This window comes from Pantherophis guttatus, chromosome 4, assembly GCF_059756535.1.
Source record: "Pantherophis guttatus breed Tessera chromosome 4, ASM5975653v1, whole genome shotgun sequence".
Lineage (NCBI taxonomy): Eukaryota > Metazoa > Chordata > Lepidosauria > Squamata > Colubridae > Pantherophis > Pantherophis guttatus.
Window position 1 is genome coordinate 43,481,987 of NC_142066.1, and position 12,547 is coordinate 43,494,533.

The following is a 12,547-nucleotide window of genomic DNA, read 5'->3' on the forward strand; positions in this document are numbered from 1 at the left end:
CCCGAACGCCATCACTCTGCTAAACAAACACTGTCAAACTAGTTACTAAGTCTGCATTACTATTAATCTTCTCATCGTTCCCATCATCCATCTCCTCCCACTTATGACTGTATGACTGTAACCTTGTTGCTGGTATCCTTATGATTTATATTGACTGTTTCCCTATGACTATCATTAAGTGTTGTACCTTATGATTCTTGACGAACGTATCTTTTCTTTTATGTACACCGAGAGCGTATGCACCAAGACAAATTCCTTGTATGTCCAATCACACTTGGCCAATAAAGAATTCTAGTCTAGTCTAGTCTATTATAGGATAAACAGCTGTATCTTTTAAGCAAATAGGTGTCTTCTTTTTTCCATGTTCATAAAATAAATAATGTTCTTTTTAATACACCTTTTAAAGGCATAAATCCCTTTGAACCTATTTACAAAAAACTTATTTTCCACTTCTTCCATTTAGAAATTGAGTTCTAAATTCGGAGGGAGAAGTGGCAAATCCCCCCCCCCCTTATTGATATGTTCAAGCAAACTCGGTACAAAACATACCTATGAAAATTAGCAACTTTATTTTTCTCTGGAGACTTTCCCTGCCCCCAGCGCCGATGGCGGCCTTAAGAACAGATGGTAAACAACTATACTTACACCTTTACTTACGTAACTTCATAACCAGTTTCAGGCCAATTAGAAAACGGATTCGATCTAAGCCAAGCCTTCGAATCTACAACCCGTGACACATTCCCTCCCTCGCCAGCCTTTTATGAATGAACTTTGGGCGCTCTTGTTTTTTTTATGAATGAGAGTTCCAACACTGAATGAATCTTGGAACATCTCGAGCTGATTGGCTCAAAGCATTCAAACCACGCCTTATTCCAATCTGGTTGAGGGCCACGCTGAGCCTTGATTGGTTGGGCGTGTCCCAGCGAGCCTAGGGAATCCCCCCCCCTCCTTTCTTTCATTCACAAAGTCAATGAAACAAAGAGAAACAGAAAAGAGTCTGTTTCTGTGAAAGAGGAAACGACTGCGGGCTAGAGGCGGGAGCAACTCCACACGGCTCTGTTTTTTCGCGAAGCAGTATATTCTTCTTGTTTGAAATCAGCTGCCTTCAGGTGGGGGCCAGCAGGAAAGACCTGAACTGACCCGCCGCGTTCCCACTCTGAAGTGAGGTGAGGAAAGGATAAGTTTTCATAGAAATTCCTTTATTTCACGTACTTTTATAGAAGTGGGGAGGGGTGGGTGGGACGAGGATGATTTTTTTTCTTTTAAGAGCCATGGGGCTTAGTGGGTGCTGGGGAAGCAGGGCTGCTCTTGCAGAGAGACTCGTATAGCAAACACGGGCAAATAAGAAGATCTAAAGGTCGAAGCCTTGCGGGGAAAGGGCAGCCGAAACAAACAGAGGGGTATCTGAAACTGGAGAGATTTAAACCTAATCTTATTCATATTGCAACGAAGTCTCCCTGAGGTCAATGGGGCTTACTCCCCAATACAAGATGCATAGGGAGGTGGATAATGAAGATTGGCTTCTTGAACTTGTGAAGAGGAGAAAATCAGGCAGGAGTTGTTGATACGATTTAAACTCCTGTCCAGTGGGATGGGCAAAGCATAGGCTGAGGAAGGGGTAGAGGAAATTACAGGGCTAAAGGAGCAAAAAATTAATATCCAAGCACCCAGGAAAGGAGAAGGGGGAAGGAGGACACTGCAGAAACACAGAAGGGTGAGAAGTTTGTAGAGGATCTGAGTTTTGAAAATAGACTTTCGGACATTGGATCCATCTTCAAGGTAGCACATGGCTCACGAAGGTTGGAAAGGTTGGGAGTTGTAATCCCAACAGATCTGAAAGCATCATATTAAAGGACTTTTCTTCTGAAGGGGCTGAGGAGAAAAAAAAGAGCACCTTTAGGCATTCCAGCAGACAACAGTAACAGGAGGGTCAGGGAAAAGGACCTGTGCCTTGGGAATCCATTTAAGAGACCCTTCTTGCAGATGCTGCTGCAAATTACATGCAATGAGGAACTTATCACAAGTAGCATTTTAAAAACTTCAATCTATTGATGCATTTTCTTTCTTTCTTTCTTTCTTTCTTTCTTTCTTTCTTTCTTTCTTTCTTTCTTTCTTTCTTTCTTTCTTTCTTTCTTTCTTTCTTTCTTTCTTTCTTTCTTTCTTTCTTTCTTTCTTTCTTTCTTTCCAGCTAGCTAGCTGGTGGATCTTTCATTTCATCTCTGATGCCCTCCATGCCTTTGAGAAACTTGCATCCATGACTGATGGGAGGATGAAAGGATATTTGGACCAACAAGTGCCTTACACTTCTGCACAGGTGAGTGAGGACTCTGTTTTTTTTGAGCAGTACTTTGAGCACCCGGTACAGTGGTCTGTCTTATATTAACTTTAGTACTGTTTGTCTACTTATAGAAACCAACAGGGAATGGAACTATGCACAGCAGAGCTGTGATGGCTTCACGGAGGAAATCCATGGACCCAGGTGTGCCCCATGTCCCAGATTCAGAAGGTGTGTGTGTGGCGGGGGAAATGGGCAGATATGGAGGGCATCAGAGACGATCCTGTTCGAGATGTATTCTAGCTTGAAGCTTCAACCTGATTTGGAAATATAATGATATCCCAGTGCAATCATGCTTCCTGTTTTGCAAACAAGGAATAACATAGTTTTATCATGGACCCAGATTCCCTAAGATTAATGTCCAGTACATGATCTACTAAATGCCATTTTTGGTTCTTTCACTTTGGTTAACTGTGAAACACACTTGAATAATCAAAAATGATGTTTCAGAAGCTGTACCTTCTTTCTTTGCATAGTCTTTGCCTGCAGCCTAGATGGAGAGTGATAATTGCTGCAGTGCTTACCTAATGAACAGCATAAGGAATTTTTGGAGATAATCTCTTTGTCTTCAGAGAGATACACCTTGAGGATACAGATTTTTTTTTTTTTTTTTTTTTACAGAACCCACTTGGTAGGAAGCAACTGTGGCTTGCTTCCATACTACAAAATCCTTGGACCTATAATATAAGAGAATTCTCTTAAGAATTTTCATCTTCCTGACTGTTAGCCACCATATATAAAATATTTAAAAGGTTAACATTCTCTATTTAGCTTGAATGTTGATAATTCAACATTCAGTGTTAATATAAAAAATGTCAATTTTTAAAAATGGGTTCATTGGGGATAGAAATGCCTTTTCTTTTTTTTTCTTTTAATTAGGAAAAAGTTTATTCTTAACAGCTTTGAAATGTATCTTCCACAATTCTGCAGTAGCTAAGGCATTGGATGCTTGCAGGCTGCATAGCTGCTTTCTATTTTAGTAAGCCAGTTCTAAAAACACGGATTAGTTTAGAAAAATCAGTTTTACCTGACCAGCTTTTTTCCCTGTGGGAGTAGTGCAATTGTGAAGAAAGAGATGCTAGAGTTAAGGAAAGCTCTCTTTTTATTACCATTTGGGAGAGGACTTAAACAACATTATTACTCAGGCTAGAGCTGGATGTTTTAGGATTGTGACCTTAGAATAAAATGCCCTGAATTTCAGAATGTAGTCTCTTTAAGAGTTGTTCCTGGTGGGGCTATTTTGGTTAAGCTTCAGGATGCTTCAAGATGGATGGACCTCAACTCGAGCTTGCTTGCTGGAGAATGCTGGAACTTGAAATCCAGCAGTTTTAAGCTGCCAAGATTGAAAAATGCTGCCTTAACTGTTTCTTTCAAACATTCTTCACTGCTCCAGAACTACTGTTCAGTGATATCACACTCTGCTCCATTTCCTTGTAGACCTCTTCCTTGATCTAAACCAGTTCCAGGAAACTTGGCTGACTGAAGGTAAGGCTATCTTAGGGATCTCTCTTTGTTTGCTGCCTCTTTCTTTGTCATGTCCCATTATCATTATCTTTTAAGTATCTTTCCTTTTGCTTCCATCTGCTTTCAGTGTAACTGAGCCTGAGTAAATTCAAGAATATGAATGGCATCATTGTGTTGGTATTTGCTTATGAAAGGAACTTGGCAAAGGGCCTTCAAACTTTCCAGCCCTCTGGAGTGATGACTGCTGACCAGTGGAGTTCGGCTTCCCCCCTTGCAAAAACCCAGGGAGCCCCCCCCTCCTTGCTTTAAAGCTTTTGAAAAAGGGTGGTTTGAAAATGGGACTTGCCTTAGAATCTTGTTGGTTTTCATTATTTTCTGCTCTTTCTTACTTCCGTTTTGATCAATGTTAACCTGGGATGAGAAACATCAAATCTGCTCATTCCCTAAGTGCCCAATTAAGATACATAGTAGCTAATTGCAGTTTGGAAATGGATTTTGTATTTTGTTCTTGAAAGTGTGGACCTGGGGACATGGCATTTTGAAAAGGTTACAGAGGCTATCTGCATGTTTACTTTATATGTATTGTTCCTCTGCTTATCTGAAATTGGTGGTGCTCTCTGAAACCAGAGCAAAAATGGAGTAAAAGTGAACAGCTGATCAGCAGTCAGATTTTGTTTTTTAAAAAAGTATATAATATGAAAGAAGCAATTCTATATTCGTCTATATATTCCTGTATAATTCTTTTTTTAAAAAAAGTTAAGTAAACTGTACTTGTCAGCTCAACTGGTGCTCCAATACAGTTTGGTGATGGCTAATCTAGAATGTTGCTAACAATTTTTTTTTTTTGCAATTCTGGTGCCTAAAAATCGAGAATTTGCTATTGTGACTGGAAAATGAATATCTTAAAACACTGCATTTATTTTACACGGTACATTTTGAAAGTAAATTTCATGATTTTAATGAAAAACTTGGAAGAGCTCTATAACTCCAAATTGAGCCAACGTAAGCAAGAACACATAATTATAGCATTTTATTTCCTAATCTTAATATAAAATACGAAGACCACACTAATGCTATTGACAGCAAGAGGTAGGATATAGAATTGAAAACATGCACTAGTAGTCCTCAAAATCACAACCATAATTGGAATTATGGTCGTTGGTCATTAAGCAGATCGCCACTTGACTATGCCTAATTTTAAAACTTTTTTTGTGGTGGCCATTAAACAAACCCATTGTCCGCAATGTGTGTTTTTTTTTTTTTTTTGCCAGAAACTAGAATAAATGCCACTTTCTAGCAAAAAAAGTTGTAAATCATGGTCATATGACTGCAGGACACTGCAAACAGCTGTACATTTTGGGTGGTTGTCTGAATTTCAAATTCAGGCTGTAAGTCAGTCATAACTTCAAACAATTCCTAAGCAACCGGTTATAAGTTGAGGACTTCTCACACATAACCATTAAAACTAAATGTTTGATTTCCTATTTTCCTTAAAGGAGCAAAAAAACAAACAAACCCCCAAATATTCAGATCCTTAGAACTGGATTTGAATTCTGAGATCTTAAGATTTGCTGATGACAGCAAAAAAATTAGAACAAAGACAGGAAAAATGAGTTGTTATTTGTGATTTCTTTTGGGTTACAATATCTTAAATAAAAAACAAAAGAACTTCTTTTCAAATCAAGACTTTTCTTACATTTCATGGTGCATATTATTACCTGTTTCCCCCAAAATAAGATATCCCCTGAAAATAAATCCTATCGGGCGTTTGAGTGCATGGCAATAAGGCCAAGTGTTTATTTCAGGGTTCAAAAAAATATAATATAGGGTCTTATTTTCTGGGAAACATGGTAGAAGTGGGAGCAGTTTGTTCTTTATTTTGATACTTTATATATTTAGATTTGTTTATTTAAGTGATTTATATGGTTGTCATTCTGACAGCAATAAACAGCCATTTAAATAATCTAAACTACGGTTCCTAGAAATGCTATTCCCCTCAATATTCATCTTTTATGTTAAAAAGAATCGAATCTGAATAATGTTAATTCTGAAATCCAGATGTGTGAGATTTAAACTCTTCCCATTCCCTTCCAACACAGTTGGTTCTGGATTACCCAACTCATCTGGAAGGATTGATAACCAAGTTCTTTTATATCCCTTAATGAGGATATTAACACTTTGGAACAGTTTGTTTTAGCAGCTAATCAGTTTGAATAAAAATAAAAACCAGGACTTATCTTCAGCAGACTAAAACAGAAGTTGCATCAAGCCATTATCTTGTTCATTGTGGTTTGCTGGAGAATTATCTACAAGTCACATGATTTACAATTGTAGTGTACTATAATCATATATATGAGGGCGGTATACAAATAAAAATAAATAAATAAATAAATAAATAAATAAATAAGAGTTATCTAGCCACCCATATGCAAAGCTTAGAGCCAGTGAAATGAAATAGGGTATGTTGATATATTCCTGGTGTTCAGATCTAGATAAGTAAAAACTATTGCAAGTAAACAGAAGCAATTGTATGCATGCATAATTGCATTTTGAATATCAATCTAAGATTCTAAATGGATCTAGTGGAAGAGAGAGATTCCTCAACTCGAGTGTTTTTCAATCTCAACAATTTTAAGGTGTGTGGACTTCAACTCCCATAATTTTCCAACCAGCACACTGGCTGGAAAATTCTTGAGAGTTGAAGTCCACAAGTTTTAACATTGCTGAGATAGACAAACATTGCTCTACTCCTCTCTCCAAGGCCATTTAATATAAATCTTTGTTAAAAACTAACCTGTGAAGAGAATGTTTGTCTGCATTTCTAAGTTACTAGCTGAGGAATAAAGGTTCTCTACAGTTAGTATTAAAATACAAGCTACTATTTGCTTCATTTAAAAAAATCCTTTTAATGAAATGGACTAGCAGAGAAAGGCATGGAGTAATTTTCCTTTTTCATTAACCTATTCTTTTTATTTTATTTTATTTTTTATTAAATCAATTTGCCACCTATCTCACTATGGGGCTACGCTAAGCAGCTTACAACAATGGAAAGGAAGAAATGAAAAGAGTGCAGACAAAAGTAAGATAATAGAACAATAAAAAAATTAGAAAAAAACCACAATGAGAATACATATAATCCTCGATTTACAACAGTTCATTTAGTGACCATTCAAAGTTATCACAGCACTGAAAAAAGTGGCTTATGGCTGTTTTTCACACTTACAACCATTGCAGCATCTCTATAGTCATGTGATCAAAATTCAGATGCTTGGCAACTGACTCACATTTATGACGGTTACAGTGTCCAGGGGTCATGTGATCAGCTTTTGCTACCTTCTGACAAAGTCAGTGGGAAAGCCAGATTCACTTAACAACCATGTTACTAAATTAACAACTAAAGTGATTCACTTAATAACAGTGGCAAGAAAAGTCATAAAATGGGGCAAAACTCACTTAACAAGAGTTTCACTTAGCAACGTAAATTTTGGGCTCAATTGTGGTCATAAATTGAGGAATACCTATACAACAATATGATTACCAAAAGAGAAAGATGGACAGGTAGAGGGCAGAGAACTGGGGGTGGGGGTAGAGTCTGCATTTGACACTCAAAGCACTGGCTTGCAAGGGAGTTGGTGATCCTCTGTGGTACTCAGTCAAGATTGCCTTACAATTTGAATAATCTTGCAGAAATTATATTCTTAATCTATTGGGAAAGAGGCTGCAAACCTATGTAGGAATGATGTGCCAAGGAGACTACTGAAAGAATAGAAGTATGTGTTTGATGGGAGTGCTGGCCACAAGCCAAACCCACAGGGAGCAATGGCTACGCTGTGACTGCTAGCTTTTGTCTTTAGTCAGCAAAGTTGGAAACAGGTGAGGTTTTTTTTTTAATCTGTTTTTTAATTCTGCTCTGACAACATCAAAGGAAGAGAAGGCTGAGAGCTACTTTGGGGGATGCAGTGACTTGAATAATGGGTGCCATCTAGCCACTTCTTAAATATGTCTTGTCCTCTTTGCTTCCCAAACTGAGCCAAGCATGTTACTGAAGCAGATTGGGTGGTCCAGGATGAGTGGTAGAATGAATTTTATCTGAGATTATAAATCTATATCATAAAAGGCATGCAGAGCAGAGATTGGATTCTTTACTTGAATTTAGATGGGTATGCTAAAGACTCTGAAATTATCTCTGCATGAGTTTGAGGCTTTATTTTATCTAAAATAAAAGAAGTATTAAATTTCATAAAAAACTGGTTGGAATAAATCTAGCAATGTTCAAATTTTCTGAAAATTTACAGGCAGGACATGATGGACAGAAAGATTCTCCATTGCTTGCTTCCAGTTTTTGACCAAAAACCATATTTTATAATTGTATTTTATTTAGCCACTGATATTTTCCACAAATTATTACCATGAATACATTGAACAGATAAAGCATTTATTTATATCCCACCTGTATTACTGTTATAAAAAAATATAGGTGGAAGACATGTCTTTTCTCCTATTTTCCCACAACAACCAACCTGAGAGATGGGTTGGGCTGAGAGAGAGAGAGTGGCCCAAAGTCACACATCTGACCTTCATGGCTAAGGCAGGACTAGAATTTACAATCTTCCATTTTCTAGCTTGGTGCCTTAATCACTAGACCAAACTGGCAGATATCATCCCATGGGGATGATTAGTCTAATCCCTGTGCCTCAAACATAAATGTGGATTTCTCAAATGTTTTACCAATAGTTTATGCAGCTGTGTTCATCTTATCTCTGAAAAAAATGCATTTGTTTAACAAGCTATGCATTACACTTTGTGTGAAAAGGTCTTGACAGCTTTTTATCCCTTGCATGATGGCATTAGCAGGAAGAGGATAACTGTGCACTGGAAAATAATTGAAGAAAGAAGGGGATATTTAATCTATGCAGTTTTTCTTTTTTTCTACCCCCCTACCCCAGCTGTGCTTTCATCCTGCTGGTGTTTCTTACCCATTTATCTTGCAAAAATCATCTTGGGGACCAATGGGAGTAAAAACAGCTATGAATGAAAGAACTATTGGCAAGAAGGAAAGAGTTAAACATTGCTTCCTTTCCTTAGAAAATCCAGCTTTTCTGTGAAGACTATGGCTTCTTTTCTTAATTCTCTACTTTATTGTAGATTTCCTTAATATTTTGCCTTTTTAAAGTATGCTTCCTATCAGCCCCAGCCAAGTGATTAATGATCTAGGGTGATGGGAGTTCAACATTTTGGGAGGTACAGATTTCCCTACAGCGGGTCAAGTGATATGTGCATGAATAGTGCTATATAAATAAAAATAATTCCCCTTTCTGCCAGAATATAATGCAAAAGAAGACAGGCTGTCTGGGATTCACTGTAATACAATGGTAATTTTGTCCCTGGATCAGAAAGGGCTTAATTTTGAGATCATTTTAAAACTTGTTCTGCCACTTCTTCAGTACTTAACATTATATTCTGCTGTCTAGTAAATGTGTTTCAGCATTGCAGTTTTAATTGGCTCCAATCCAGAGTCTCATTGAGGTTAGTAAACGATTTAACAATAAATCATTCAGTAGAATACATAATAAATACGATATGTCATTCACCAGGCTGACCACATTTTATTTCAGTATTGTTCTTTGATATAGAAAATGAAATTTAATGGATCATATTCCATAGAAATTATGACAGTATTATGAGAATATGTGCAGCAATAATGTACTGAAACATTGGCTGAAATCATACATTACTCTAAAAGCATGGGTTGTTTAAGCATGGTTTAATTAATAAATAATAATGGATGCACTCACAGCATGCTAAATCCAAGCCAAATAAATTATATTACAATTTAGAATAATATGTGAATGCAACCATTGTTTTAAGTCAGCTTTGTTAATTGTAAGTAAGATTCAAAACCAATTAATGTAAGCTGGAGAGAAATTAGATATTTAATGAGGTGGATGATGAAACTTAATTGGGAAAAGATTCAATTTATAAAATCATTGTTAGTGATTCCTCTGCTTTCTCAGGCTTTTTGTAGGAGTGGCTGGGGAATTCTGGAGTAGAAGTCCTGACTGGTTACCAATCAATGGGTACTAAGTCATGATTTATTTATCCATGTTAATTGAATACAGTGCATTTGGCTGCTTTCAAACAACATATAAGGCATATATGATGGTTTCAAGGTATACATGGTTTACAAGGAAAATCGGTTTATATAATGCACTAAACTCAAACAAACCATTTTACGGCCTATGTGTAAATCTATAAAATATCTGCTAAAAGAAGATTTTTTTTCAAGGAAGATCCAATGAGTTTTTATTTAACTTATGTTGGAATGTTTCCCCCTAGCCTTTTGCAACAAAGCATAAATATATTTTTCAATCTCAGCTAGAGATATTTCTTCCACAAAATAAGAGCTTTAGTTACATTCACTTACTGCCACAAGTCAGAATTTTTAGGGTTAGTGGCCCAGTAGTCTTGGGCATACAACCATAATTGAGTCTGGAATTAATACGTTGCATTGGTCATTTTATGATCTTTTTTTTGTGGGGGAGGGTTGATCATAAAATAAACAGGGTGGTTGTTAAGCAAGCACAATGGTTATTAAACATAAAACAATGCCCATTACATCCACTTGGCATCTTTTTTCAGAAACCAGAAGCAAACATTGATTTCTTGCAAAAAATACGATACATTACAATCATGTGAATGTAGAATATCTACAATATGTAGAATGTAGACTATCTAGAATATCTACAAATGCAGACTGATTACCAAGCACCCAAAACGTGATCGTGGGGGTCTAGGGTGGCTATGGCAACTTCAAAACTGGGTCGTAAATAGCTTTGGGAAGTTCGATCATAACGTTGACTGGTTGTAAGTCCAGGACTACCCATACTACCTCTACTATGAGTACACCATGCCAACTCCAAAACAAACAGTCTGTTGTAGCTCAGCCCTGAGCCACACTGTCTGGGGAAAAGGCTGACATTTGAAACTGCTATGATGAAAAACAATACCATGGAAAGACCTGAATTAGAAGTTTGTGTAGGATTGGTAAGCAATCACATAAATATGCTATTACGAATATCTTTGTGTCTCTGCTCTTGACTTTGGTATCTAGTGCAGACCTTGTCCACTATTTTTTTTTCCTGCTCAGGACTTCTTCCAAAAGTAGATTCTGCACAGAAAAAGATTGCATTTTCTTGAGTAAAAGTTTTGATTTAGTAAACTATATTTTCTCCTTTCCTTTATTAATATTGATCTTCTCATCGTTCCTATCACCCATCTCCTCCCATGACTGTAACCTTGTTGCTGGTATCCTTAAGATTTATATTCACTGTTTCCCTATGACTATCATTAAGTGTTGTACCTTACGATTCTTGATGAATGTATCTTTTCTTTTATGTACTCTGAGATTGTATATGCACCAAGACAAATTCTTTGTGTGTCCAATCACACTTGGCCAATAAAGAATTCTATTCTATTCTATTAAGAATAATGTTGTTTCATTTCAAAGTGTTACTAAAGAATCTTTTGCTGAGAGGCCACATCTGAGCAACAATTGGTTGCAAATTTCAAAAGAGAGATTATAATTTTCTGCTTCATCTTAAGCAGTTTAGTGGGCAGTCTTTTGTATAACCTGAACCATTTCCAGCACCTGTTAAAACCTAATTAGAATGTCTATTACCACCTCCTTTGTTTCATTAAAGGCTGTAACAGACTGATTTCACTGTTGTTCAGTTTTTCCCCCTCCTTTTTGGTCCCTCCCCCTCCCATTTGTTTAACTTTCAAATAGATGAAAAATGCTAGCAAATTTGAAAGTTTCCAAAAGACAGTGGTGTTATAATTAACCTAATAATATGGGCTAGATCTAGAATTGTGCTTCCTTACTCAGACTTGGGCAGTAGTTCTATTTTTTCCTCCATTTTACTTATTTAGAACACTTATCTCATTCATATTCTCCAAGCCATCATAGTTTTCCTTAACTGAGGCATTAGTTTTAAACCATAGTTAGTTGAGTCACAGGAGCTATCATAGGTTTGCACATAATGTTAAATTGGAAATAAACTTCCTGTGTTAATTTATTCATTTCAGTCCTCTCCCCTTGTTCTGTGAGCCTTGAGGAACAGTTACAAAATCACAGCTATTTTCAGTAGGAAGTAACTGTGGCACTCCAGATGTTGCTAACTACTAGAATACTCCCGGCATCCATCACTATTGGCTGTACTTCCAAGGGAATTGTAGCTGAGAACATCTGTCTCTGGTTGCTTAAATCTTACCCAAGATCAGCTAATGAACTCAAGGATGGCATGATTTGAACCTTATTTTCCCGTTTCAGTCCAGCACTCCCCCGCACCCATTTAGTTAAAAATGGGGCAGCCATATCTTGACTCTAAAAATCAAGATAAGCACTAATGACAACAAATAGACAGGTAGGAGAGATTTCTGAGATGTTACAGTAAGAAGTGCTTGGCCTTTCTCCTCTAATGTTTCCTCAGTTTAATAGCTACTTACCGGCAACCTACTATGAATGAGCTGTAGAGTTCAATTTAACCATTCCCCATTCCTGCGAGGGGTGGACATGAGGAAAAAAGATGATGCAGTGATGTTGAATAAAATCTGAAGGGAAACATTCCCTGATGTTAATGGAACAACGGCAAGATAGAAATGGAACAAAATGGCTGTTTTGGGAAGGCTTACTTAATGGACACAATTCGGGATCTCCTGTGGCACATCTGCTATGGCTTTTATACTTTC

At 37.0% G+C, this 12,547-nt stretch overlaps 1 protein-coding gene across 3 annotated transcripts in view; it reads left to right on the top strand.

The window, feature by feature from the left end:
* Window positions 1-735: 735 nt before the first annotated feature.
* The window catches only part of ETV4 (ETS variant transcription factor 4), a 39,302-nt gene continuing 27,490 nt past the window's right edge, over window positions 736-12,547 (top strand). Inside the window, exons 1-4 of one of the 3 annotated variants that reach the window (XM_034415429.3) lie at window positions 736-1,166; window positions 2,197-2,314; window positions 2,410-2,506; window positions 3,773-3,820. In XM_034415429.3, the coding sequence (XP_034271320.1) occupies window positions 2,255-2,314; window positions 2,410-2,506; window positions 3,773-3,820 (205 nt within the window). In that variant the 5' untranslated portion in view covers window positions 736-1,166; window positions 2,197-2,254. Of the gene's footprint in view, window positions 1,167-2,188; window positions 2,315-2,409; window positions 2,507-3,772; window positions 3,821-12,547 lie in introns of all 3 variants that reach the window. The other 2 variants (XM_034415427.3, XM_034415430.3) reach the window with 2 other exon arrangements.